General features: G+C 37.3%; 1 protein-coding gene across 2 annotated transcripts in view; it reads left to right on the plus strand.

Moving 5' to 3' along the window:
• The window catches only part of SEMA3D (semaphorin 3D), a 142991-nt gene that overhangs the window by 74990 nt on the left and 41729 nt on the right, over positions 1-26272 (plus strand). For both annotated transcript variants that reach the window (XM_035334552.1, XM_035334562.1), the window contains exons 4-8: positions 133-195; positions 1857-1976; positions 5868-5961; positions 9247-9375; positions 15331-15473. In XM_035334552.1, coding sequence (XP_035190443.1) covers positions 133-195; positions 1857-1976; positions 5868-5961; positions 9247-9375; positions 15331-15473 — 549 coding nt within the window. The remainder of the gene's footprint in view (positions 1-132; positions 196-1856; positions 1977-5867; positions 5962-9246; positions 9376-15330; positions 15474-26272) is intronic.

The following is a 26272-nucleotide window of genomic DNA, read 5'->3' on the forward strand; positions in this document are numbered from 1 at the left end:
ACATAAATTCATTTGACATGCATAAGTCTGTTTTAACTGTTCATTCAAGGAAGCAGCTAGGCAGCAATCAGAGGACTATTTATAATATGTATCTTAATAATATATCTTTGTATTATTTAAACTCTCTTCCAGATTTACTGGCCTGCAGCAAAAGAAAAGGTGGAGTTATGCAAATTAGCTGGGAAAGATGCCCATGTAAGTATAGTATCCATATTTTTATTATTGCTGATAATACTGCGCATCCATACACTTGTTTCTAAATGCACTATTTAAGTTTATAAGCTGCTTTTACATTTTTTTTAAGAATTAATTGATAAAAAGTATTTTTTTCATTTTAAAGTCATTGAATTTCTTTAAATGTTAATGCTTCAAGAAAAATATTCAATATTAAGAGCAGCAATCATGCTTAACCATCCTTGTATGTAATGAATGCAGTTGAGAGGTGAATGGACTTTCCTCTGAAATTTATTGTGGGAAAGGTTCCCCTGAAATCCTTTCTTCCCCGCTGCACTGCTCCTTTTCTTGGAAATATCCTGAATTTAACTTCATTATAATTCATTGATGAATCAGAGTAGCAGTGGACACTACAAATTAACTTAATTTGTAGACAGCTGCAGTTAAGTTTAAAACAAAATCTCAGACTCATTAGCTTTTCCCTGGAACCACTTCTTTAAGAAGTCTCTGTGTATATAAGGTGCATTCATATATATAATAAAACTTTCATATCTCTTTTGCATAGCACAGATTACATCGTGTCTAGAGTCCACTATAAATGTAAACATTTGCCAGCTGTGTAATAAAATTTCTTCCTTTTCTCTCCACAAATCCCGTGCTTTCTGTCTAGCTTGTCTGTTACCAAGGTGGACTCCAGCTCAGAACACTCTCTGTGCTCTTGTCTGAGGAATTTCAACTTTTTATCCTAACTTATTGCTAGCCTTATCTTTACAGCAGACAAGAGCTAAACAACACCTCTGCTGAGCACTGGGAAAGTTATGATACTGGTCTATATGGAGGATTTGTGCTGATCTATTCCTATGCTAAGACAAAAGGAAAGGCACCAGAGAATATTAGTTTCTAACATATATCATAACTATCTCCTTTTTGCTTCCTGCATTGTCTCTGCACTTAGGTGTAGGATGATCTCTTGGACCTATACATAACTCTTGTGCATTGCCTAAGTACTTTGATATGTGCACGTATTACTTTAATTTTGGGGGAAACTACAACTTGCCTTTATATCCAACTCATCCTTACAGCAAGTGGCAGCCATCTGTGCTGCTTACCAGCCACAACCAAGCCCAGTTAGAGCCAAGACTGACCTGAGCATCCCAAAGGACTCACAGAAATGCCCAGATAAAGGTGACCAGCTGTGGTTGGTGCAAAGAGAGGTCACTTGCACAAAACACCCCCTTGGAAGTATGGTGAAGCCCTTCAGATTGTCACAAGGATTTCTATTATGTAATCTTCAGTGTTAAAGCTTGTGCAGAACCCTTAATCAGGAGCAAAGGCAGGAGGATTTGTAGGCAGATTAATCCAGTGCCTATCTGACCTTTGTTGACAGGGGATGTGTTCACAGCACACGCTGAGCAGATGTCCTCCAAACTGTACTGTACATAGCTTCTCATGGCTGTAAGCATTACAACAGAAAGTCTTACAGATCTGATTGATGAGCTGCCTGGTACATAGCCACTGCAAAATTTTAGCCATCACAACTTTGAACTATCTAGTAAACAGTCACTGCTACAGTAGTTTTGAGGTTAAATAAAAGGGTACTATGGCTAAAACCTAGTACAATAATGTCAAAGAGAAAAAATAAACATGAAAATTAACATTTCTCTCCTTTCCCTTCACAACAGACAGAATGTGCCAATTTTATCAGGGTTCTTCAGCCCTACAACCGAACCCATGTTTACGTCTGTGGCACAGGAGCATTTCACCCTCTCTGTGGATACATTGAACTTGGCACTCACAAAGAGGTAACTTAATTTCCTCACTACTTTGACATGTCAAGGAGTAACCCTCGTCTTGTTTAGCATTCATCACAGATTGGAAAATACCCTGTGAGTGTATAAAAAAGGAACTGACAGCAGCTTGCGTAAATAACAGAGTAAATGGCGGATTTTTTTAGGTCAGATGGGAATTCATGTTCTCACATTTGATATATGTGTATCGCTTTTGAACAAAGCATTTTCCTTGGTAAGACTTAATACACAACGTTCTTCGGAATGACACTTCCACATGATTAACTAAGTGAAGAAGACATTTAACCCAGATGTCCTTCTTTCTAGTAAGTAATTTCCGCACATATTTTCTGCTTACATACAGACACACATGCAAGTTCAAGACGACATTCATTGCTCTACTTTTTAAGGTACACATATCCCCTGCTCCTTAAGGATTGTTTCCCTGTAAGGGTAGTACAGAGTTTGTAAATGGTCTCCAAGGTGAAGGATGGTATCTCAGGCTTTGCAGCTGGTTTGCAGCCCTGTCACTGAGGAAATGCTGGGTATCCTCCATCACAAGTGGTATATTCCTGGACTGAATTTAGCAGTTGATTGGTCTTCATTTCCTGGTGACAAAGAAATCTCTATCCTAAGTGGCAAATGTTTGAGACCTAACCCTTACAACAGAAACATTATGGTGTTGTGTCAAGCAGCCACTTAGTACACAAGTCTCTTTTTAACTCCTATATGTATCACACTTTGGCTATATTTACAACACTGGCTCTGTTCTCAGACAGTGTCTGGATGTGACCTATCTGGCTGCTTGCCTGCACTGCAGACTTACTGTGCTGCTGAAGGAATAGCTTTCTCTTTTCTCGGGGTGTAAGAGAAATCCTAGAATATAAGAAAAGAGGTTTAATGATATGTTATTAAATACAATACCCTGAAATATGTACACATTGGATTTATTCTGATGTACAAAATCAAGGACAGATGCTCCCAGGAAATAAATAAATAAATAAATAAATGTATATATTATATATATTATATATATATATATATATATATATATATATATATAAAAGAGAGAGAGAGATGTGAGGAATGGGTATTAATGATAGCCCTGACTGAGACCCATTTTATTCCATAACATTGTGGGTTGATTGACCAGGGGTCTGCTAAAGTTGCAGAGAACTGATCTGAAATCTGCATTGTGGTGTTCCTAATAACCCATTAATATAAACATATACAGAATAATTGGGCTGGAAAAGAAATATCTTATAACTAAATAACTTAATTTGTGAAGGTTTTTTCATCAGACTTTATAAAATTATGAAATTGGCCTGATTGTTCAGTCTGGCAGTCAGTCTAGACAAGGGGTCTGTCTCAATTAGACATGATCAATTACCTTATGAGAGGAAATGGAAGAAGAATTCCGATATAGTATTTCCTAATCCCCTCACTGTCTCCCAGTCCTGCCTCTCCTGCATTCACTGGTTGCTCAGCTGTAGTGGTGAGCTGTGTAGCATTCACTACTCCCACCTCCTCTGATGGTGGAGATCTTCTACAATCACCTACTGAAATAACAGTTTGAATGAGACATGGTTCAGTGGGTAATATTGGTGATAGGGGGATGGTTGGACCAGATGATCTTGGATGTCTTTTCCAACCTTAGTGATTCTGTTATTCAATGTTTTCCCTTTCTTCCTGGGATACCAAACACCATATAGCCACTGTCCTTGCACTGCCTGTCCAGATAAATCTGACAAAAGCACAGGCGTGTTGGGTCTGGAATTTGACAGAGAGTTGAAAATGTTTCCTGGTTGCTGGATGTTTGGTAATTAGCAACCTCTACAGGAAGCTGTGGGATGCTTGGGAGAGCCAAGGCCTGAGACAGCCTCATGGAGGCTGTGCAATCAGGCAGTGCCCTGCTGACCTTTGCAAGCAGCAAAGGATCTGCCCTGTGGTCTGCTGGCCTGTGCCAGTGCTGTAAAAACAGACAGGAAAAGAGTGTGGATCAGGTGACTCAAAACCACAGCATACACTGCTTTTGAAGCTGTACAAATCCCCTACGGGATCACACAATTAAAGAGGATTAAAGTCCGAGTCTTGCTATTACTGAAGTCACTGCCAAAACTTTTCTTGGCTGGTGAAGATGAGGCTTGGCCTGGTCGGTGCTGTTAGCCAGAGCTCTCCAAGGGATGCTCTTTTCTTTGAAAGCTTTGTCCAAAATGAAAGCAGGAGTTTAATTCTGTGTGAATGCTTGGTAGTGTCCATTAGTTTGTCTGGGTACAGTCTGGAATACTTGATGGTGATCTACAAAGCCCTCAGTCTCTGGAGTACTGCTGGATATTGGGACAGTCTCTTGGCATGAGATACTGCAGAGGTCTTCTGAGCAGCTCAGGACTGAATTTCTTGGAAGAAATGAGAATGGGACGTTAGCATTGTATTGCCAGCAAAATAATGCTGTTTTTAATTTAGTTTTGTCCTCACTGTGCTCTGGCCCAGTTCAGTAGCATGTGAGCTTGGTTTACCTGATATCCACAGGTTTGAGAGGATAACAAGGGTTCTTGCTGGGTTATAAAATTCTGATTTATAGCAGCCAGGATTGCTGGAGAAAATGGAATTTATCTCTGTAGATTAGAATTAGTTCCTTTTCCCTCTTAAGTATAGAGGTTAATTATTAAACATCCTGAGCTTTTGTCCTCTGAGCCTAGAGAATTTAGGAGACTTCTCAACAAAATAGAACAGCTTGGTTATTTATAATCTGATGCAATATTAGCATGAATTGAATTAATGTGTTATGAAGTCTGATTGTATGTGTCTATCTTTGGGCATAGTAAGCTCAGTTGCTCTCTTCAGTCCTCTTGCAAGGCAGAGGTATAGAAATAAATAATTAAAGTAATTTCACCCATTTTTAAATAATGGTTTAAATCATAGTTGTTTATTTGAAACTGCAAAAGTTGTGCCTCTGCATTAAACCCACAATAATTTGATTCCTGACCACTAGTCAGTCAGGTCATGTGGTTTTAAATGTCACTGTACATAGGAGAGTATATTAACAACTCCTCTGTAGGCAATCTCCCTTATCTAAAAACAATAAAATTGTGAAAATTTAATGTCTCTGTACCTACAAAGACTTCATTTATCTAAGTAATCATTTTGCCTTCCAAGGACATTTGGGTTTTACTAAAGTGTGCTTTTAGGAAGCTAGTGAAAAGAACAAGTGAAACTGACCACTTTAGCAATTCAAAACTACAGCAAAATTTCAAATTAATGCTTACAAAAATTGAATCAGAAATATAAGATTCCTCACTGAAATCATCTTGAGTGATTTCAAAATAATTTATTTTCTTAATCTCCCTCTATGCCCTTGTTCTGCAACTTAAGAGTTAATCACTCTGTATTTGGGAACTTTAAGGAAAGATCTATTCTAATATCTCTTGTATCATTAGCCTTTTTAAAAATAACAAGAGAGAACATATGTTGCTCTTATTTAAAGGGGGCTGAACTGTCTGCCACAAACATTATTCAGCAGTCCCTGGAGAAATTTAGGAGTCAGCCAGAATCCCATCTGGGTCTCCTGTTGCAACACAGTCTATCAGCACTTTCTCAAATAGAAGCCAGTGCCTTTTAAGTACAATTCAGCCTTTAATCTGAATAGAAATGAGCATTGTATCTTTTTTTTCTGAAAATCATTTTATTTTTCCAAGATTTATTTCTTGTGCTATGGAGTGAACAAGATACATTAAAATAATGAGTTAAAAAAAAAATCCAGATACAAAACAGAGACATGGACTGTAAACATCAATGCTGACATGACAGCTACATGATCTACACCTTCACTTCATATGTTAGCAGAACAGACTGTCTGAGTTTTTCTCTGCAGCCATGCCAGGCTAATGAATATGTGTTTATTCTCAGGAAACAACATTCAGACTGGATACTCAGAACTTGGAGTCAGGCAGGTTGAAATGCCCTTTTGATCCTCAGCAGCCATTTGCATCTGTGATGGCAGGTAAGAAACCATCAGAGCCAGACTCTCAGTGGCTTCATGGGCAGACACCGGGGTCAGAGGCTCAGCAGATGTCACTGGCAGAGAAACTCTAGCCGTGGTCATGCTTCCGATGCTGCTTTGTTCTATGGGACCTGGGGGAACCTTCAGACTGCAGAGACCAAACAGCTGGAAGTGCAGCAACATAAACAGAGAAATTTGAGTGGCTGTGAAACCTCTGAGCAGGATGTCATTCTCACCTTGTCATTTCTCCTTTAAGAAGACAACAACAACAACAAAAACCATACACATGGACAGACAATGTTTCAAGCACTTCTGGGACTCTTTCCACAATTATCAATATGTTCTGCCCTTTGAAGTCTGCTGACATCCACTATTTCCATAAATACATTTTCGAGGTTTCTATTTACTCGAGTAGCCACTTCTGAAGCTGGATGCCTAAGAACAAGATAACACAATCTGCCTGTTGCGTGCATCACAGTGTTGTGTGGTCTGACATTTGGTGCCGAGGAATGTCATCTTGACCTCCGGATTTCAAACCACTATAAGAGCTACTTTTGTCATGGTTTGGTTCATAGCTTTGGACAATTTTCATTTAACTTGTCCATCAAGCCTATGAATACAAGATAAGAGTGAAGAACCATGACGTTTTCATTTACAGCCAAAGAGCAGTGGTGACAATGCTTTGAAGTATTGGTCACTCTGTGTTATAAAAAGAATATGACTAATGTTCAGTCTTTATTCTCAGATAATAAGATAGATGATTTGTGATTCTGACCCAACAGATGGGGCAGGACTTCCTTTATTAAAAACAATAGATTAAAGCCAGTGCTTGTTCTTCTCAGGGACCCCTAGAACTGTTTAATGACCACGAAGTCTATTTTTAAAATGGAATTCTAGAAACTTTAACTTTTTTTTTTTTGTTTTTTTTTTGTTTTTCCTTAATGCAATATAGCTCCCTGATTTATTATAGAGTTGGCTAATTTCAGTAGCACTCTAGTACATCAACTGCTTAATTAAATCTTATGAAATGAAGAAGCTGCTGTGCTTTAGCTACCTAAACCATGAACTTTGGTACATAAGAATTTTAAGGCTAGATAAAATTAATGATTGGGCTGTTCCAGCATCACTTCCTGATTGTGCCTGGTGTCAAGTGCTTTACAATAATGTACAAGGAGCATTGTAAAGAGTTACAGGCCTGAACAGATAATACATTCTTGACCTATCTTTAGATGATTACTTTATTCCCAAAAGTGCTAGGAGAGCAGTATAGCTCATGGATAAGATACTTCACTGGGACTAGGGGAGCTCAGTTCCCATCTCTGCTACTGAGAGAATAGCCTTTGGAACATTTTTTCTCTCTGCGTGGTTTTATTTATCTGCAAAATGGCAACAAATATTACTTACAACCTTCAAAAAGCACTTTGTAATCAGGTATAAATATGAGCTAAATAGTATTTCTGTGTATTTCGATTCCTGTATGTAGGTTAATATAAGTGAGTAATCTGCATTCTAATACCTAATCTCTCTGAATTGTGCACAGCATTTCACCCCAAGTAAATTCCACAGATTAATTATATGCTATTGGAAAAGCTAGTCTTTCCAGCTAAAAATCACCTGCTCATCATCCATCTTCTATTACAAATTTCAGCTCACCAAAACCATTCTGGAAATAACTGGAACTTGGACTGAAAGATACCAAAAACCACAAGAAGTGCTGAAAGCGCCTTGTCAGCAGAACCTAGGCAAGGATGAACAGTTTCTGTTAGTCCTTCAGGTTTATTGATCACTGAGTGCCTGTCAGTTAGCAAATACCAATTACCCTGCCCATTCTTCATTATGACAAATACCGTACCAAATGCACTATTGTTTCTTTACAAAGGCGACATGCTGTCTGAAAGATGTGCTTTCCAATATTGTCAGGGACATAATGCATAAGTAACGGTAATACTGACGTAAAAAGAAACCTGTCAGATCTTTTTTGGCCAAATAAGGTGCTTGTGGGTCACTGGGTTGTGGGGTTTTTGGTTTGTTTTGAGTTTTGGGGGGTATTTTTGTTTGTTTGTTTGTTTATTTGGTTGATCTTAACGTATTTATAAATTTTGCAGATGAAATGATGCAACATTTGTGTTGATTGATATTTATTCTGAGTTTGCTCTCTACAAAGGACTTCTCACTAAAATATATTGTGAAATGTTTCTACTCAGAGCATCAGAAAACCTGGAAAGGTAGTTTTATATATTACACAGATCATGCAGCTTTTTGTATGATTAAAGTTCAATTTTTACAAACTGATTTACAGTTGCAAGACATTAAACAAAACCAAAACTTCTCTGACCAATAAAGCTATCTTTTTATTTTATCAGAAATAAAAGAGAATTGTAAAAATGCACAACATGGTTAAAAAATAAATAAATAAATAAAATAAAAATAAAAAATCACAGTAACTCTTTGCTTCCTTTTAGAAAAATACTGAGATCTGAAGGAAAGCAGAAAATATTGTGCAGTTCTTAAAGTTGTGAAGTTTTACATTGCTCAGAAAGCTGACAGAAAAGGAAATAGTAACTGCAATTGTAGCAAAAAAAAAAACCCTACAGTATTATAGGTTCTTAACAACACAAATTCTGACTGCCTTATTCAAGCAAGATGTCTCATTTATTTTAGTGGAACTACTCACTATGTTAAAATGATCACAGTTTGGGTCTGCAGCCATATTCCTAACATTAACGTGTTACATAGTTGAGAAGTATTCCACTAGTGCTTAAATTCCTCTTCATGAATGAAGTGTCAGGCAGAGATCCCTACTCAGGAAAGGGCCAAGACAAGAAGCTCCTGTGGTGGAGTATCCACTGTGTTCCAGCTCTAGCCCAGGAGCTCCAAAGACGTGTGCTGGCAAGACATGAGAGCTAGCTTGGATTGGTAGATGGTCCTCTCCACATCATGTCCCCCAGGCTCATGGGGCAGGATTTTCAGTTTGGATATTCTTATATCCCCGTATTCCTAAGCTTATCAAAGCCTGGAAGGGAGGCTTTTCTGGATGTCTAAAAGATCTGAAAATTAGACGTGGACTTCTTCACTTTTCAGACGTTATTATACTACATACTACTTCAATTTAAATATAAGTAATTTCACAGAACCACAAATCAAAATATAAGACAATAACTCTTTAAAGCATTAAATTAGTTCATAGGCAAATTAGATGCAGGTGGTATTCACCCATCAAAACACAAATAGTTGTAATTTGTTTACTCCACAGCTGTAGAAACCCCATTTCTTTTTCATTTGCAGATGAGTATCTTTATGCTGGAACAGCTTCTGATTTCCTTGGCAAAGACACAGCTCTAACACGTTCCCTGGGCCCTTCTCACGACCACCATTACATCAGAACTGACATTTCTGAACATTACTGGCTTACTGGTAAGATCTCAAACATATGCTGTTGTCATTCCCATTGTCCCTGTCTCTCTGAAGTTAATAGCCCCTTTCTTAAATAAATATATGTCCAGTACGTATAAATATAGATACTGAATCATGGTATCTTTGGATTATGTAGACTCTTTTGGAAAAAGCTCAGTGGAACAAAAATGCACTTGAGAAAAGTCAAAGAGGTGAAAATACTAATTAAGGAAAGAGGAGGAGAGTAAGACCTAATAGTTCTTTCCATCTTTGATCTGTACATCTTTATATAGTGCTATAATTGGAATATTATCATGACTAAAAGGCTTTTATTTCCAGTCTTGTTGAAATATATTTTTTAATCTTTTTTCTTCCTGATCACTTGTTAATAACTGTTCCCTCCAGTATGTTGAAATGTTTTTAGGTAGGAGGTCTTCTCTCTCTCTCTCTCTCTCTCTCTCATTTTTTATATTTTCCCCCTTTATAGAAGGGGAAAGATGTCTTTTGTTGTTGTCAGGATCATTCTAAAATCACTAAGGGCATCCTAAAATAGCTTCCCAAGCAAAACACTACTTTTCCTTGTCCGTTAAAAACATTCTGAGCTAGTAAACCCTCTAGAAAACTGGCCACATTTACACCCAACCAGTCTCAAACCACACACAGAGTAAAGTGGAAAACTTCGCTCACAAGTTAACCCTGCTCAATTAAAGCATCCCCCTTTTAGCTGTCATCTGTCTCTAAAGATGTGGCAACACTGGCCTTGATTCAGGCTGCCTGTGTAACTATTATGGGTGTTTGTAAAGCCAGGGCCTGCTGACCACAGGGTTAAATTGTCTTCCCAGCAGACAACTTCTGAAAGGCATAATTTTTCCTCTTAACTCTTTGAGACCTCAACAAGAGGAGATATTCATATTTTTATTATTACTTCCCTACTCCTTCTCTCCCTCCTCCTAAGGTGTTGCTCTATATTTATGTATAGATGTGGCTCCATAACCTCAAGATTTCTCCTGGGGAAGGGGGAGGAACGAAAAAAACACTTTGAGTTAACTTACTTTTCCAGATAGGAGTAGCCCTGTAGAGAGACAGAAAATCTCACACTGGAGTGCTAACTTATCCCAGTTTCATCCCCTGTACTCTTCAAATGTATGGCTCAACATCTCTTTTGTTCCACCTCTGCTATCTCCTCCCTCTCATTGCCGCATGTCCCTTTTGCAGTTTAGACCAGAGATGGGCTGCATGCAGTATTGGACTGGGATAGGTCCATCCAGAAGGCAGTTCTCTAACCATATTCCTTAACATCTGATTTTATTACTGGCTGCTTGCTCATGCTCAGCATGGAAAGACAGTTGGGGTAGCTGCTTTCCTAAGGGATACTATAATATCCTAAAATGAAAGATTTACTGCAGTTTGGTCCTAAGGAGCATCTGGTGTTATCATTAGTACATATCCACATCCATGAGCATTATAGGGGGATGAAAGAGGGCTCAGTTCTCAGCACGCGAGAACTTATAGCTTAAATATCCAGTTCCAAACATTTCTTCATGCTATTAACGGTTCTTCATGAGCAGTTCGAGACCAGGGAATAGTACAAGTACACAGGAAAAACTAAAGGATTGAGAACTGCTTGTGTTTTAGTTTGGAGGCTGTGAAGGGAGGTCTGCCTTTCTTCTTTCCTATAGATTGTTTCATTTTTTATTCTGTTTTCATGGAAAGCACTGATATCTGTGAAAGTTTTCTAAGGAGAATAATATATTAACATGACGGGGTTTGGAAAACAGCTTCAGTGTGGTTGCAATGTGAAAATTTACTCATGCTATGTAGTCACCAAAGACTCCATATATTCTTCAGGTTTACCCTGTTTCCAGCTATATAAAAAACCACAGTCATGCTATAAAACTTCACAAACACAATCCATGCAGTGTTGTACTAAGAGGCACAGGCATAAACTAAGTATTTTTAATAATTTGAAATAGTCCTTTTAAGGCTGGAGAAAATTTCGAGTACAATTCTAAATGATAGGATCAGTTCTGCAGTAAGCCATAGGGTAGCCAGTGTATTGCTAGGTGATTGTGTAGCATTACCAATTTCATACATTTTGTGCTTTCAGCCAATAATGGTATAAAGAAAATATTTACTTAATTTCAGTTTTAAAACCTCCACCTCATCTAAATCCCCTCTTTCCTAAACCTACCACCCATTGACCAAGTATGTGCTAGGTCTCCAGGAAAGGTCATGCATACTTGAGTAATTGTACAATTAGAAATAAATTATTTCCAGGCGTGAGTCAAGTATTACTTAGAATAAGCATAAAATGTGTAACTTTTTTTTTGTTTGCTTGTTTGTTTTTTTTTCCAGTGGGCTGCAGAAGTTTTGCTATAATGCACATTAATATTTTAAAAGTTTGTTGTTGTTGTTGTTGTTTCTTTTTATTCCATTCCTGGAAACAAGATTATTCTTTCCTGGGGGAAGGCAGAGAAAGACAAAGCACAAGGGAAAAAATGCGTAGGATACCTTCCAGTTCCTTGCAGGGCAAGGAACTATCTTGACTAATTAAGACATGTTTTAATCTCAGTGACTGAATAGCCACTCTACAAAGGAGAAAGGGAGGAAGGCAGCTAATCTTTCCCATGACTCACGCTCACACAGGCTCATACTCCAGCATGCAGTGGCACTGAAGGATGCTGCCTCCACTCAGACTTCATCCTGCAGGGCTGGAGAATTAAGCACTGTCACAGCAGCTGGCCAGAGCTGCTTGTCCCGGAGCTGGGGCCCTGGATGATGTGCATGGGGTTGGGCCCCTGCTCCGGAAGGCAAAGCCACCCACTGGAACCATGTGCCTTCCTCCAGCTGAGATGGCAGAGGAGGGAATCCCGCGGTGGGGTACCAGACATACAGGCATCCGCTAAAAAGCTGCACATTCCTCCCTCCTTTATAGGAAGTTAAAGTCAGAGTTAGGATGAGTGTTTCCCTGCATACATGAATCTTTTTTTTTTTTGGCTTGGGGGGTTTGTTTGTTTGTTTTCTTTTCAATTTAGTCGTCTTTGCCAGGGACAGATACTTACAGGCAATAACTTCTTTATATCCTGCATGTTTCAGATGGGATTCAGCTCGCTGAGCTTTAAATGGGCAAAAGTTAGCATCCTGTCTGAGCTCAGCCATTTCTGTTGTCTCGGCCTATAATTTACAGAGAGGTGACACTTCCATGGGGTGACTCACCCCACCTATTGTAGGAATCTGTCTTAAAATAGGATTATTTATCATAACTTTCTTCCTTTCCCCTATCAGTCCCTCCCTGAGAGAGGATCTGGATGAGTGTAGGTTAGGAGCTTGACTACTGGATGGTTGATGGTTAAAGGTAAATAAGGTGAGCACTGTCCTTTGTATCTTATCATGCCCCATATTTATGGCAGCCCAGACAAAAAGAGCTGCTGCAGAAAGTGTCCAGCCGTTTTGGTTCACCTTTTCATTTATTTGTTCTAGGATTTGCTATGCATTTGCTGTCCTCTTTTTCTGGATTTAATAATTTTATCTGGAAGCATTATTAATGCATGAAAGGTTGTCCTGGCTAAAACTAGTGCTTGCTTTAGGGTGAAAATGGAAGGCAGGTAACCTATGGCAAACATGACCACCCCTGGGAACCAGCAGTAAAGGATCAGGTGTAGCAACTATTCCTACTAGACCACAGAAGCATGTTTAAAAAAAAAAATCACGAGCAATACCTGAGCAATAGCTTCTTTCTCAGAGCTCCTGATACCTTTAATTCCCTGTTCTATTGCATACAGTGGGAAAACTTTCTATTGAAGTAATTAAGGGAGGAAAGTGGTGTGTATGGGAAAACAAACACTGGTTTAAAACTTATTTCCCATCCAAAAAATCCAAAAACCTAATTCACAATTGATTTGAACTTGCTTTTCTACGTGTTATGGAATTATTATAAGAGATGAGACAAATAGTTCATTTACAGAACACAATGTTCTTTTCAATTCATGATCTCTTCTATTAAATTGTTTTCAATCTCTTGTTCTTCATATGTTTTATGGTGTATTTTTGTTTGAATTTTACTTTCAAGATCAGTGTTCTCCACTGTGATTTAGAATCATTAAATATTTGTGTTCCTTTAATTTGTTAGAGATTCTTCAAAATCTGTTCCAGCAATTGGTATTGAGATATTTGTTTTTGCATTTGGCTTGCCAAGTAAAGCAATGACGTTTATTTTTAAGGGAGCATATATTCAGGGTTTTGTTCTGTGAATATGGATTAAAATAAAAATAAAAATAAATATATGAAATTCAAAAGAATGCTACAGAAGTATTTCACAGGTTTCCTTATTTATTGGTTGCTTAATAAACTCCATACTATAGAAGCCATATTGGAAGTCATCATGTATTTATTCATGCTTAGAGATCTAATCTTCAAAGTGACCTTAAAGGCCCTGAGGAGTAACTGAATATTTGTTTTAGACTCATTTTGAAATCCTCACTTAAATTTGCTGACATCTCCATCATTTCATTTTTCTGTTGGTGCTATTCTGTAGTGTCAGAAAGGTTTAAAATGGAAGAGGCAATTGTGGCAGTTTTGACCAATAAATTTACTCTTTTGTTATGAAGGTGCATATTCAGCAGCCCTTGAGCATTTTGTCTCAAGTCTTTAACTGTGAACCTTTGAATCAAGGACCCTAATTTTGTTCTCTGTGTACCATAAGGTACATTGTGTGAACTCCTTGAGGTGAATATGAACTAATAATAATTAGAGAAAAAAAAAAAAAAAAAAGTCAAAAAATGAAAAAAAAAAAAAAAAAAATAAAAAAACTTCCCAAAGTATCTGGCTGACTTGTGCAAGACAACGTGGTTGCCTTCCCTGTTGCAGTCTGGAACCTATGGAATTTGTTTAATTTCTGATTGTAGTCCATAAGGAAAAAGGAAAATAAAAATGGTGAATGGGTAGAACAGAAGATAAGAAGATAACATGAACATGAGATCTGAATAAGACAGTCAAGAATATGGATGAAGTTCTTGGCCCAACAAGATGCAGGCAGAAATAGCCTAAGAGATGCAGGCAAAGATAGCCAGGCTTTCTTTGGAAATACCAGAAGTAATACAACTGCCATAGTACTCCTTGCAAAAAGCAAAATAGCCCAAACAGAATGTTACAGAATCAGCTTGGTTGAGGTTGGAAGGGACCTCTGGAGGCCATCTGGTCCTCAGTCCAGGACACCCAGAGCAGGTTGCTCAAGACCATGTCCTTTGGCTTTTGGAAATCTCCAAGGAGGGAGACTCTACAGCCTCTCTGGGCAACTTCTTCCCAGGTTGATATAGCTAACATGTTTTGGTACCAAACAAGGAACAAGGAAGTCTCATTAAGACTAATTGGAGTTGTGGAGTTTGGTGTGCTAACCTTTTCTAACCTAACCTCAGCAAGGTACTGTGTTGGATTTTGTAGATATAGATGGTAGGATTGTTAAAGCACAGATATGTAGGAAAATTTTAACTTCGGAAAGATGTCATTTATGGTTAAAGTTTCTTTCATTCGTTTGCAAGCTATCTCTAGTAAACAGTAATGTATTTTTATACTCATAACTACTGAAATGTGTAATTAAATTAATTAAATTCTACCATGGAATTTGGGAAAAAACACTTAGCTTGATGTTGGTGGTTAGAGAATGAGTGATATGGCAGACTTTTGCAGTCATTGTATTGAAGGTCTTCTTCCTTTAAAACAAGAAATGATACCCGATGTTGCATATTTATGTAAGTGATAGTAAATTGCATACATAAAAACATCACACCAAGAGTAAATTTTTCAGAATCCCTGCTGGTTTTCTCTCAGACCTTATAACAAACTTGCCACTGTGTTTATAGAGTGCTATATTTATTTCACTGAAAGATGTAACATAAATGTAGATATTGAAGAAGAATTTTAATAACAGGACTTTTCTTCATATTTATAAAATCTTTTTTTTGGGGGGGGAACTTCTAGGAGCAAAGTTCATTGGAACTTTTCCCATTCCGGATACCTATAACCCAGACGATGACAAAATCTACTTCTTTTTCCGAGAAATATCGCAAGATAGTGGCACATCTGACAAGACAATTCTTTCTCGAGTTGGAAGAGTTTGTAAGGTGAGGGTTCTGTCTTTTACACTATTTAAAACATTGTACATTGTTTGAAAAAGAAAAAAGATATTAAAAAAAAATAAAAATGTTTGAGCTATCCTGAAATTTTTCAGAACATACAATGCTACTGCTGTTTGACATGTACTCACCTGAAAAATACTTAATTTTGAGTGGATATATTTTATAAAACTAATATGCTTATAAATGAAAATCCTTTGTCTAAACAATGATGTATTGACCTTCAGATATGCAACAGTGACCTCTGTTTCATAAGCTTTCATTGAGGATTCACTTGATGATGTGTACACAATGGCAAGATATTTGGATTTTTGTGAAAAGTGCTCAGTGAATGGAGGGATATACAAACGCATCTCTTCAACATAGATCAGTACATCATTTGTGGGCATTACTGAGAGATGAGGTCATTCGTTTATTTCTAAGCATTCCTGATAATCAGTTTGGGTGGGACTGGTTTAAAAAAAAAAAAAAAAAAAAAAAAAAGCCGCTTCTGAGCCACATCCACACCCACATGGAGGTTTTCTTTCCTGTGAAGTGCTGTCTTTGACCTGTTTACAAGCACAACCCAGGAACAGACTCTGCTGCAGTGTAAGAAGTCTCATTTAGCTGGTGCCTGAATTGCTTTAAGAGATTATTCTCTTCACTTTCTCAATTATTATGTTTGTTTTTGCCTTTTATGAAAGATTTCTCCCCTTATGGTATGCATAATGTAGATTTTCATGAGTTGCACTCTTTCTGAATAAGCATCTTTGTCAAGGGAAGAAGCCTCTTCAAATTGTAATGAGAAGATAAACCAATTCCTGTCATATGAAGGCAGTAAATAGTTTGCGGTTGAACAGCCTGCTGGTTTTGCTAATGTGCTCTTCCCATTATAGTGGAATGGTCTATTGACTTCTGTGACAGACATACTGTCTACCCTCTCCTTTATCACAATACTTTAGGAAGAGATGCAGTCAGAATAGATGCTCCCATCCTGTTCTTAAATCTTCAGCGAATCCAGGTGCACAGGAACTGCTGACAAAAGTCAGAAAATGGGATTTCAAAGTTGTCTTCATATTAATAAACATAAACTTTGAGCAAATGTTTCTCATGTGCCTAACTAGGTATCAGCAACACTATTATAGCAAGCACATTAAGTATGTACATTTCTGTGATATTTTGTTCAGTTGTTTTCATTTACTTGCATTTTCTGAGCAAAGCAATTCCTCTGGCAGTGAAAATAATCTTCTTAAAGAGAAACTTGAAAACTAGTATAGAAACAAAAGAGTTTGTGATTTGCAGTAAGATACATCTAGCAGAAACGCACACAGAAAGTTAATGGACACACACTGAAAACAAAGAGCAGATACATGTGCATGAATGCATAAATCTACGACTGTTCTTCAGACCAGCAAACTCGTAACAACTGAGATTTCAGTGACCACAGCCATTTCACACTTCTGTCCTTGACTTAAAATGTTAAGAAAAAAAAACAAACAAACAAAAAAAAAAAACACTCATTCATAAATCAGATCTCTAGTAGGTTTTTAGCCAGACAAAAAAATGGATAATCTGTAGGTGGGTATTTCACAGTGGTGTGATTAATGGCAGAATGGAAATGCAAACACACATGATTTGCAGCTAGACATGGCATTTGCTGATTATGAGAAAGCACTTAATGTGTTAGGAAAAATTGGTAGACAACAATTTTCAAGTCAAGGCACATGGGAGATTATATTAAACTAAGATATATTAGCTAGAGATGTCCAACATCCTCTACCTAGAGAATAAGCTGATAAAGTTATTGAATAAGCTGATAATAAAAGCAAAAGTATTGCAAGGAGATCCTAACAACTGTGTATAATCATACCTTGAATGAGACTGAATTTGTAGGGTAATCCTATTAAGTGGAAATAAATTGTTTGAATTCTATTTTTAATAGTCAAACCAACACAACAGAAACTGGTAAGTAAGGTGATTATTATTAATGCTATTATTAATGTTTTATACTGTCTTCTTTATTGAGTGCTTCCTGATGGATTCAGAATTCTCTTGATAGTTTATACTCCTGCATTTTTGTATGACTGTCTTCACTATCTTGCAAATAGTGAAAATTATTAAAATGCAAGTAGAATTATTATATTTAATATAAGTTAAAATGTGCACATAAACTCCTCTATTTACAGACTAAGATCCTCTGGATCTGTGGTCTGCTGTAACACCTCTGTTATGGTTCGTTCTCTCCAGTATGGGATCCATGTCTTTGGTTAAAATAATGGATAAAACAACAATTTCTGCTTGCACTGTCTCCTAAATGTGACCTGTACTGCATAAAGTTAAACCTTTACTTTCTTTCCTCAGCAAGAATGGAGTAACAGTGAATGGGAGGAGATCAGCAATTTTTGAAATCATTTGCTTGGTGTAATCCCAATTTCTTTCTACTAGAGCTCAATTGCTGTCTACCTCACTGTGCCTTAGGGCTCCTGTATATTAACGTCAGAGATACATGCTGAAATTAGAATAGGCTTTGTTTTTAGTAAGGAGGTTAGTCAATGCAGCCTATTCTTTGGCTAATTTTCAGTGACTCAACAATATGGTCTCTCACTGATCTTCCCCCTTAGGGAAAACCTTCTCTGGAAAGTATTCCCTTTTCCCAGCTACTTACACACCCAGAAGATTGCAATGTTCTCACTGGCAGCTCTTTGCCCAGAGTCAAACAGCTGTCACTTGTACTGTTCATAAGACCATACTTACCGTCTCGAAGCCTGCATTGTAAAAACACAGCCACTATAGCAGTAAATAGCACTAATTTAGATTTGCGTCATCTGCATTCTGTAGAACACCAGGGGATATCAGTATGAATTGGGAGGAAGTGTTTTCAACAGTCACTTTCAGAGCCAGTTGTGTAATTTATCATGGCAAATGGCATTTCCTATTTTTGGTTTTAGGGAGGTGGAAAAGTAGCATTGGCCTATCCATAATACCTGGTACTACTTATAGTATGTTTCTCCTTATATAAAGAGTACTGTGTTGGTTATTTGCTTTCTTTTCAAGTGAAGAGAATGAAATATTATTAAATATTTGCCAGTGATAAATATCCATTTTTTTAAAAACATACAGATACACTTGTACATGTTACATGCATAATACAAAACTTAACATCTTAAAAGCATGGGTCCATACATTACTATTTCTAGAAACACATGATTAAGCTATTACACCTTCACTCTCTTCAAGCCCACACTGCAGAACCAGTCTGCATTAGCCAAAGACATGACACAGTCATTACACATCTGATTTGGAAAATATAATGCAGCATCTCTGCACTGTGCCCTTTGCAGTCAAATAACAAATCAGCTGCATTTTTGTATACATGTCCACCACAAAATAATTACAGAATTTGAATTTCATTTAAGGACAAACTCATGTATGCACAAATCTAACCCTAGAAAAGGTTTCCCTCTTATTTTTCCCTTATAAAGTGAGAAATAAAAATCCTAACTTGCAGAAGCCCACAGAAATGTTTTGGATAAGGAAGAAGGTTGTTGGAGTTTTTGTTTCTCTATAACATCACATTTTTTTCATAGTTAAAACCTCATTCTATTGGAATAGAGTGAAAATTAGCCAAAAGCGATAGTTTCTCTGTTACAGTATGAAAATCCTGTTTATTATTACAGAGCTATGTATTTGCTGTGTTATAAGCTTCTCTTTAATGGTTTTGGTGATCTGCAAAAATTAGTGCATGCAGTCTCAGAGTCTGATTTCCAGGAGACCTCTACTGCCAAGAAATCAGACTTCTGCCCTTGATGTTGTTTTCATATTTCCCAAAGTGTTCAGCATCCAGAAGTGTCCTTTGTTCTAGTGGGAACAAGTGAGCTCTTTGTCTTCTTTTTTTTTTTTTTTTTAGGGGGTGTAGGTTGGTGGCTGTTATGCCGTTCCACCCTCATATATACCAAGCTGGACCTGGGGATGAGAATATACCAATTAGGCGCAGCCCTCTTGGTTAAACTATACTTTCTAAAGGCACTGGAATGTAATCATTTTAAGCACTCCTGAGTCAAGAGTGCGGGACACACCCTGCATTCCACCTTAGGGTAATGTGATTTATTTCCAAAGCCATGAACACAAGCAGAGTTCAAGGCCACGACCTTGCCTCCCGTCTGGTGTTTAAGGCAATTTGTATTCCTGGAGTGGCAGCAGGGAGCTATTCCACCCCCGAGCCTGAGTACATGGTCTCCAGTGGGTTCTGCTCTGGAACTGCTGGCGTGCAAAAGTTGGGAGGCATTTTTCTTGTCCTGGAAATAGTCTAGCCATATTTTTACTATGACTAGAGATAACTGACTCATTAACATTCTTTGTATTTCTATATCATGTAATGCATCACTGTGTAGATAATTGATCTCTCTCCACAAAACATTTGAGTTGTCCACATAGTGTAATGCTTTACCATTCAGCAATATTAGCTTGGGTCCCGGAAGTGAAATAGCCATGTTAACATGTTCTCAGCAGGGTTAATTAGTCTGGGCTCACTGCCATGCTCGTGTAACTATCCTGCTTCCAGTTCTGCAGGCAACTCATTCCAGACTAGATTTAACTTACTACGTATTACATGCTTACATACTTTCTTCGTCACCATAATATTGCCTAGCCACAATGTTAACCAAGGATAGTGGTTTGCATATTTATTTATTTATTGAAATCTCTGTGATCATGATTAAAACCATTTAGAAAAAGTCATCCCTAGGAAAACCTTGGCCCTTGTTTGCCAGCTGGGCATCTTTGCAGCTGTGGATCCTTCAGCAGCCAGCTCCTCCTGGACTCCCAAGTTTGACATTTTAATGTTATATGTTGCCTGAAAGTTTTCAAATATTGTAGAAAAGCAGATGCTCATCAAGATGATTTCATTTTAAGGACTGGTGTGTTGGAGACAGCCCAGCTCCATACAGTATTTGTTTTCTAACTGTGATGAATTATGAGATATAACACCAGGCTTTGACAGGTCTTTTAGTCCAGCTTTCCTTATTGGCAAGGGTACAGGCACAGTATAGGAAGTTTGGTATGTTTTTGTCTCTCATGGGTGCATTTCAACAATGTAATTGGAGTTTGTTTTTTTGTTTAGTTTTGTTTTGTTTTTGGGGGGTGTGTCATGATTTGCAGATGAAGCAAAAATATGTAAGTTATGCTTATATATAAAGAGGTGTGACTGAATTTTACTGAGCCTCAGGGAAAATTAAAAAGAAATTGCAGTGTCAAGATAGTGCTTTAAAAGCTGGATTATGGAAATGCAGCTGCACAACCTCTGAAGCAAACTCTGGAAATCATCTCAGTTGCCTGAGACACTCATTGCCAGAACATGTTTTCGACAAACCAGCAGCTCAGAAGTGAGGAACTTGCAGTGTTAATTGCAATGATGTACCAAAGCATAATCCAAAATCCCAGAGTTCAGAGTGCTTTGATTCAGACTTTTGTATATCTTTAAGACAGTAGGTGACTTTGTGATTTTGGAATTTTTCTAATGTGACAAAATTAGCTCTCTGAATTTTTTCTTTCATTACCATTAACATGAGGATGTACTCTTCATGGTCTACTGTTCAGGCTTTACTGATGTTTATTGACTAGTGCTGAAATCTAAAGAGATCTGCAAGATGTTGACCTACTTTTGTTTTGTTCATCTGCTTTTCCACCTCTATATCTGTGGTTGTGTATACTCATATCACACTGGCCCACACTAGTGGCTTTAGGCGCTTGACAGTGTCAAAGCTAAGAAAGTAATTACCAGGCATCCGCCTCAGTCGGTAAATGAAGATGACTATTTTTTTAAAGGAAGATGCAGCACCTTCCATCTTCAACCCAAATTGTTCTTTGAAGGCCATATTTTCCATTAATGATAATGGGAGGTTTGGCGTACTGGGTCCTCAGGATGTGAAATTCAAAACATTCCTATTTAAAAATGTGAAATCTTATGGCAAATTCAGGCCTATTTGTTCAGACAGAAACCAGTTTAACCTAGTGTTGCCTCACACTGTTTTATGATACTTCTGTATAAGATTTCACAGTGCTCTTAATGCACTCAAACACAAATTCAGCCCTTCTATATGACACTAATTGCGTGATCCTTCTAACCACTTGTCTTGCCTGTGGCTTCATGATCAAAATGGTAGATATTGTAAGTTGAAGTTTTTGTAGTTTTTTTTTTTTTTTTTTTTTTTACCTGTCATTTTATATCCTTTTATGTATTTATAGCATGTAATTTATATTAATTATATATGAAACTACAGATAAAAAACAGGTAAAGGCAAGTCAAACACACTGGAATAAACCACAGATTATACCCAAAATTTAAGGTAGGTTTTCCTGAGAGGTAATTAACATTTTTGTTTGGTTGAGCCATCATCTTTTGCTCAATTCAAATTTCCACTGAAGTTAAAGTGAACAGCCTAATGACATGCATCTATTTTGTGTCAGTCTTTGAATAGTTCTGGGGAGTGTTCTTGATATTGTCAAACCTGTTGGAGGTAATTTCAGCAGGGTTACTGAATGACCCTGCAGTATAATGGTACTTTTTCACTTCAAAGCCTAAAAAGCTTAATTTTATTATTTCTTTTGTCCCAAATCACATTCAGACATTCTCTCTCTCTCCCTCTCTATCTTAACCTGTTAGTTTCTGTGTCGTGTTCCATCCCCCTCCCCTCCTCCCCCCCTCCCAAGTTGCTTAGCAACCTTCCAGAAGTTCTCTTTGCTGGTTAGATTTTCCATTTTGGATTCCATTCAAAGTTAATTCAGTAGAAATGTCTGGGTGTGATGTTTAAACACTTTCCAAAATAAAAATCAACTTTTTCCATAGGGAACCAAACAATTATGCTTAATTTTGAGTACATTACCATTCTGAATAACAGCAAATCCACTTGACGAGCAGGAACTCAAAGCTACAATATTGTTTCTTACACCCATAGCTCAGACAGAAGGCATTTTCACATAGATGTGGCCTATAGCCTTGTAGTTTGAGCTATGGTTTTCAGTTGCAATGACGACCCTCTTTCCCCTTGTCTTAATGCCTAGAAAGATGTGAATGCCCAGTGTGACATCCTTACCTATAGGTTTCATGTCAGCTTTCCAATGATAGGTTGTGTGATCAATGGATTTAGTAATTTTGCCATAAATCCAGCTACTTGAGTTTCATTCTGGTTTCAAGTCAAAGGCTTCCCTCGTTCAGTCCTTCTTGGCATTTACTCACTACCGCATGCTTCTGGTAATAGAGATGCGTGCCCCTCCTGTCTAAGTCTGTTGTCTAGATAGGGCAGAGGTTGAGGAAAATGTTTATTTTTTCTATTTGTTTTGGTTTTAATATCCATATTTGACCCTGGTTGTGCAATCAACTCTGTGTGTGCAAAGCGCTCGACAAATGATTTGATCCACGAGCTGTAATCTTAGGATACAGAAGAAACTAATTAACTTCTCCAAATCCTTTTGCACCAAGCAGTGTGGATTACACTGAGGGAATGAAGCCAGACAGTACAAAGTAGTTACAGGGTGAAGTAGTTACAGTGAATCCACTGCGCCAATGCTGAGGACCATTTCGTCAAAGTGCCTGACACAATGGCACTGTCTCAAGATGGGGATAGTAAGCAGGCAGCCAGGACAAGGTATGCATTACACTCTGGACTGCGATGGTCTATGATTTCAGAAAGGTGCTCAAGAGTGTCAGCTCCCAGGAATCAGAAAGCAGTCTGGGGTTTTGCATATCTGTAATCTTGAATTATGGATTGTCTGTTTCAAGAGGTGATGGCATTCAACTCTCAAGAAATATATGGAAAATTATTATAAAAGTATTCTCTGTAAACAGGTTTGCCTAGGGGAAAGCTTAATGTCCAAGACACACAAATCTAGAGGAACTTCTGAATATGCTGTTGGAGGTGATAATGGACAGTTAGTCTACTCTCTGAGACAGTCTGAGGAGCACTGTAGAACTTTCCAGCTGATGCATAAACCTGGTAAATAGAAAGGCTAAGTTTATTCCAGGCTTTCTTGTTGAGATGATGTGTGACTTGGGCTCTTCCTATCAGTGGTCTGTGCACATTCACATCTTTAGTTCTCTGGTCTAATTGTATGCAGATGCTACTGCAGTGGTAGAGACCTTACAATGCACAGTCTGCAGGCTGAAGCATTTATCCCATTCTGCCAGGCTAGATTCTGCAATGGATGTCTCTGTGACGAAGCACAAGGCCGAGTCCTGGACACATCACAATCTTTGGATCAACTAGCTCAAGTAGCACAAACACAATAAACTAGCAACATCCACTGTGTCCAGATGGGTTGGTGTCTTATATGAAGCAATATGCAATCCTGTAATAAGAAGTTTTCCCCATGAAAGATTTGGTCATCTCATATAAACAGCAGAATTACTAAAGTCACCACTCTCATTTGCAGATGGGAACTGTGCACATAGAGATGAACTGACTTTCCAAGTTTACTCTAGGTATCCATAGCAGAGAGAAAGCAGTCACAGATCTAAATTGCATGCACCTCCTTTCTCTTGTTTATATTGCAAGTGTATTTTTATTCTCTCTGTCACACTTCATGGATTGCTTGATGTTTTGGAACCTGAACCATAGTCTGCTGAAATCATGGGAGGAAGCTTTTCTATGACATCAGTATGGTTTAGACCAGAAATTTTCAACCTAAATTCATGAAGAAGGAAGTCTTAATTTCCTATGTTATGCCAGTACCTGACAGAGTTGGATAGGGCCAGAATACAGAAAAATAAAAAAAAAGAAAAAGAAAAAGAAAAAAAGAAAAAAAGAACTAAAAATTTGAAGACAGAAGTCCACTGATAAGACTGTTGGCTGTTTCACTGTTTAAACATAACTCAAGTCTGCTAGAAGTATTTTTTTGTTGTTGTTTGTTTGTTTGTTTGTTTGTTTTTCTTGTTTATGTCCCCCCTGCCTCCCCTCCTCCCCATAATGTACAATTTTGCTGCTGGGCAATGCATTTTTTTTTTTTTTTTTTTTTTTTTTTTTTTCTAGTGGCATTGTAACTTAGCTAGACTGCCCAAAAGGGAAGGGCTCCAGGTTCTTTTGCAGTTTCAGCACTTTTTCCCTCTGTTCTCCAATATTTCCTTTTATTGAAGCCAGGAATTCACTTTGGATGGTCCTTTTGCACATCTTGCCACTGGCTGTAATTAATAACCTGCTTCTAGAAATTCCACTTTCTTTTTTTTTTTTTTTTTTTAAAGTGACTGTTCAGGATAATTACTGTCTTTAAAGTTTTATGAATCACAGTGTTTGACATCTTTGATGTTGATTGATTTTCAGAAAACTGCACTTTTTGTTCTAGTGTTCAATTTGTCACTGTTAGTCACAAACAAATAAGAGATTTAAAACCCCAGCGATGCAGATGTTCTTTAGCTTTGCTGTCATCTGTTTTCCTGCCTACTGGATTCCAACACATATATTTGTGCGTTTCAATGAAGCTACATTTATATTATGTATAAAATAGAATAGAAAATAGGAGTAACCAAAAGTTTTTAAGTGGATTTTTTAAATCATTTGTTAACTGGTGATAGTCTGATATTTTTTATTTTCACAATGAGCTGGTAACTTATCACAAAACAGAGTTTTGAAAAGCAAATTGTTTTGTTCTTCTGTAAATAAATTACAGGCCACAAAGTTGAGACTTACATAGAAGTCTCCAAAGGAAGACATTTGATATGACCTTATTTTAGTTCACAAATTTTGCATTATGGCATTTAAACAACATTCTTTATTGCTTTCAGAAAACCATATACTTACATGTGAACCTGGGTTCACTGAAGTTGTGCATTAAATATTTAAATTCTTACAGTAACTTGGTAGTAATTGTTTTTTTGTTTGTTTGTTTTTGGTGGTGGTGGTTTGTTTTGTTTTTTAGAACAAACTCATAAAAAAATATAAAATTTGAAGATTTCTGTAGAATAAAATTATTTTAATTAAAAATACATATTTAATTTATTTTTATTTTATTTTAATAAAAATCACATTGGATTACTTCCCCACTTTTGTAGATAATTTCTGTGTTTAGGTCTTTGTGTTCTTTTTGGTATTCTTTCCTCAACACATGACAGATTGAACTGCCCACCTTCTAATTGGCAATTATCTAAATTTCTAACTCATGCAAACACTAACAACTGAGATTTTATACACACTTCTTCCTGTTAAAAAGAAGGTATTTCAGGTGGAAGTGTTGGTATCTGTTACAGTTTGTGAGATTACGAAGCAGTAAGTGCTAATTAAAACTTTATTTATATTCAAAAAGAAATATGCAGTCCTAAGTGCCTTCATCTGTAATGTAACAAAGTTTATAGTAAACACTGCTAATCCAGTGTGCTTAGAACTGATATTTTTGGAGATAAAATTTCAGATACTTGTGGTTGCTCATCTGTCATAAGTAAAAGATTAGTAATGTTTTGGGAATGAAGGTGGTCATTCTGCCTTCCCCTTCTCTCAGCACTTAATTTTTTCTTGACTTCTTGTTTCATCTGCCTAAAATATTTACTGTTCTTTGTCTTCAGTATCAGTATCTCTTGGCTCAAATAATTTTAATGAATCAAATTTAACACACATTTCTGTCATTGTTGAGGCCAGTCCTTGCTTGGTGTAAATTGGTCCAGCAGTCAATTAGAATGTGGGAACTTTGTACTGAAACCCTGTTCCTGGTCACTTATGCATTGACTGGTCTCTGCTTTGGTGATTTTCTCTCTCTCCAGTTTTTCTCATCTCCTGACTATCCAGACTGTAGATCTTATTATATAATTACCATACTTCACAACCAGC

The sequence above is a fragment of the Oxyura jamaicensis genome, chromosome 1 (genome assembly GCF_011077185.1).
Source record: "Oxyura jamaicensis isolate SHBP4307 breed ruddy duck chromosome 1, BPBGC_Ojam_1.0, whole genome shotgun sequence".
Taxonomy (NCBI): Eukaryota; Metazoa; Chordata; class Aves; order Anseriformes; family Anatidae; genus Oxyura; species Oxyura jamaicensis.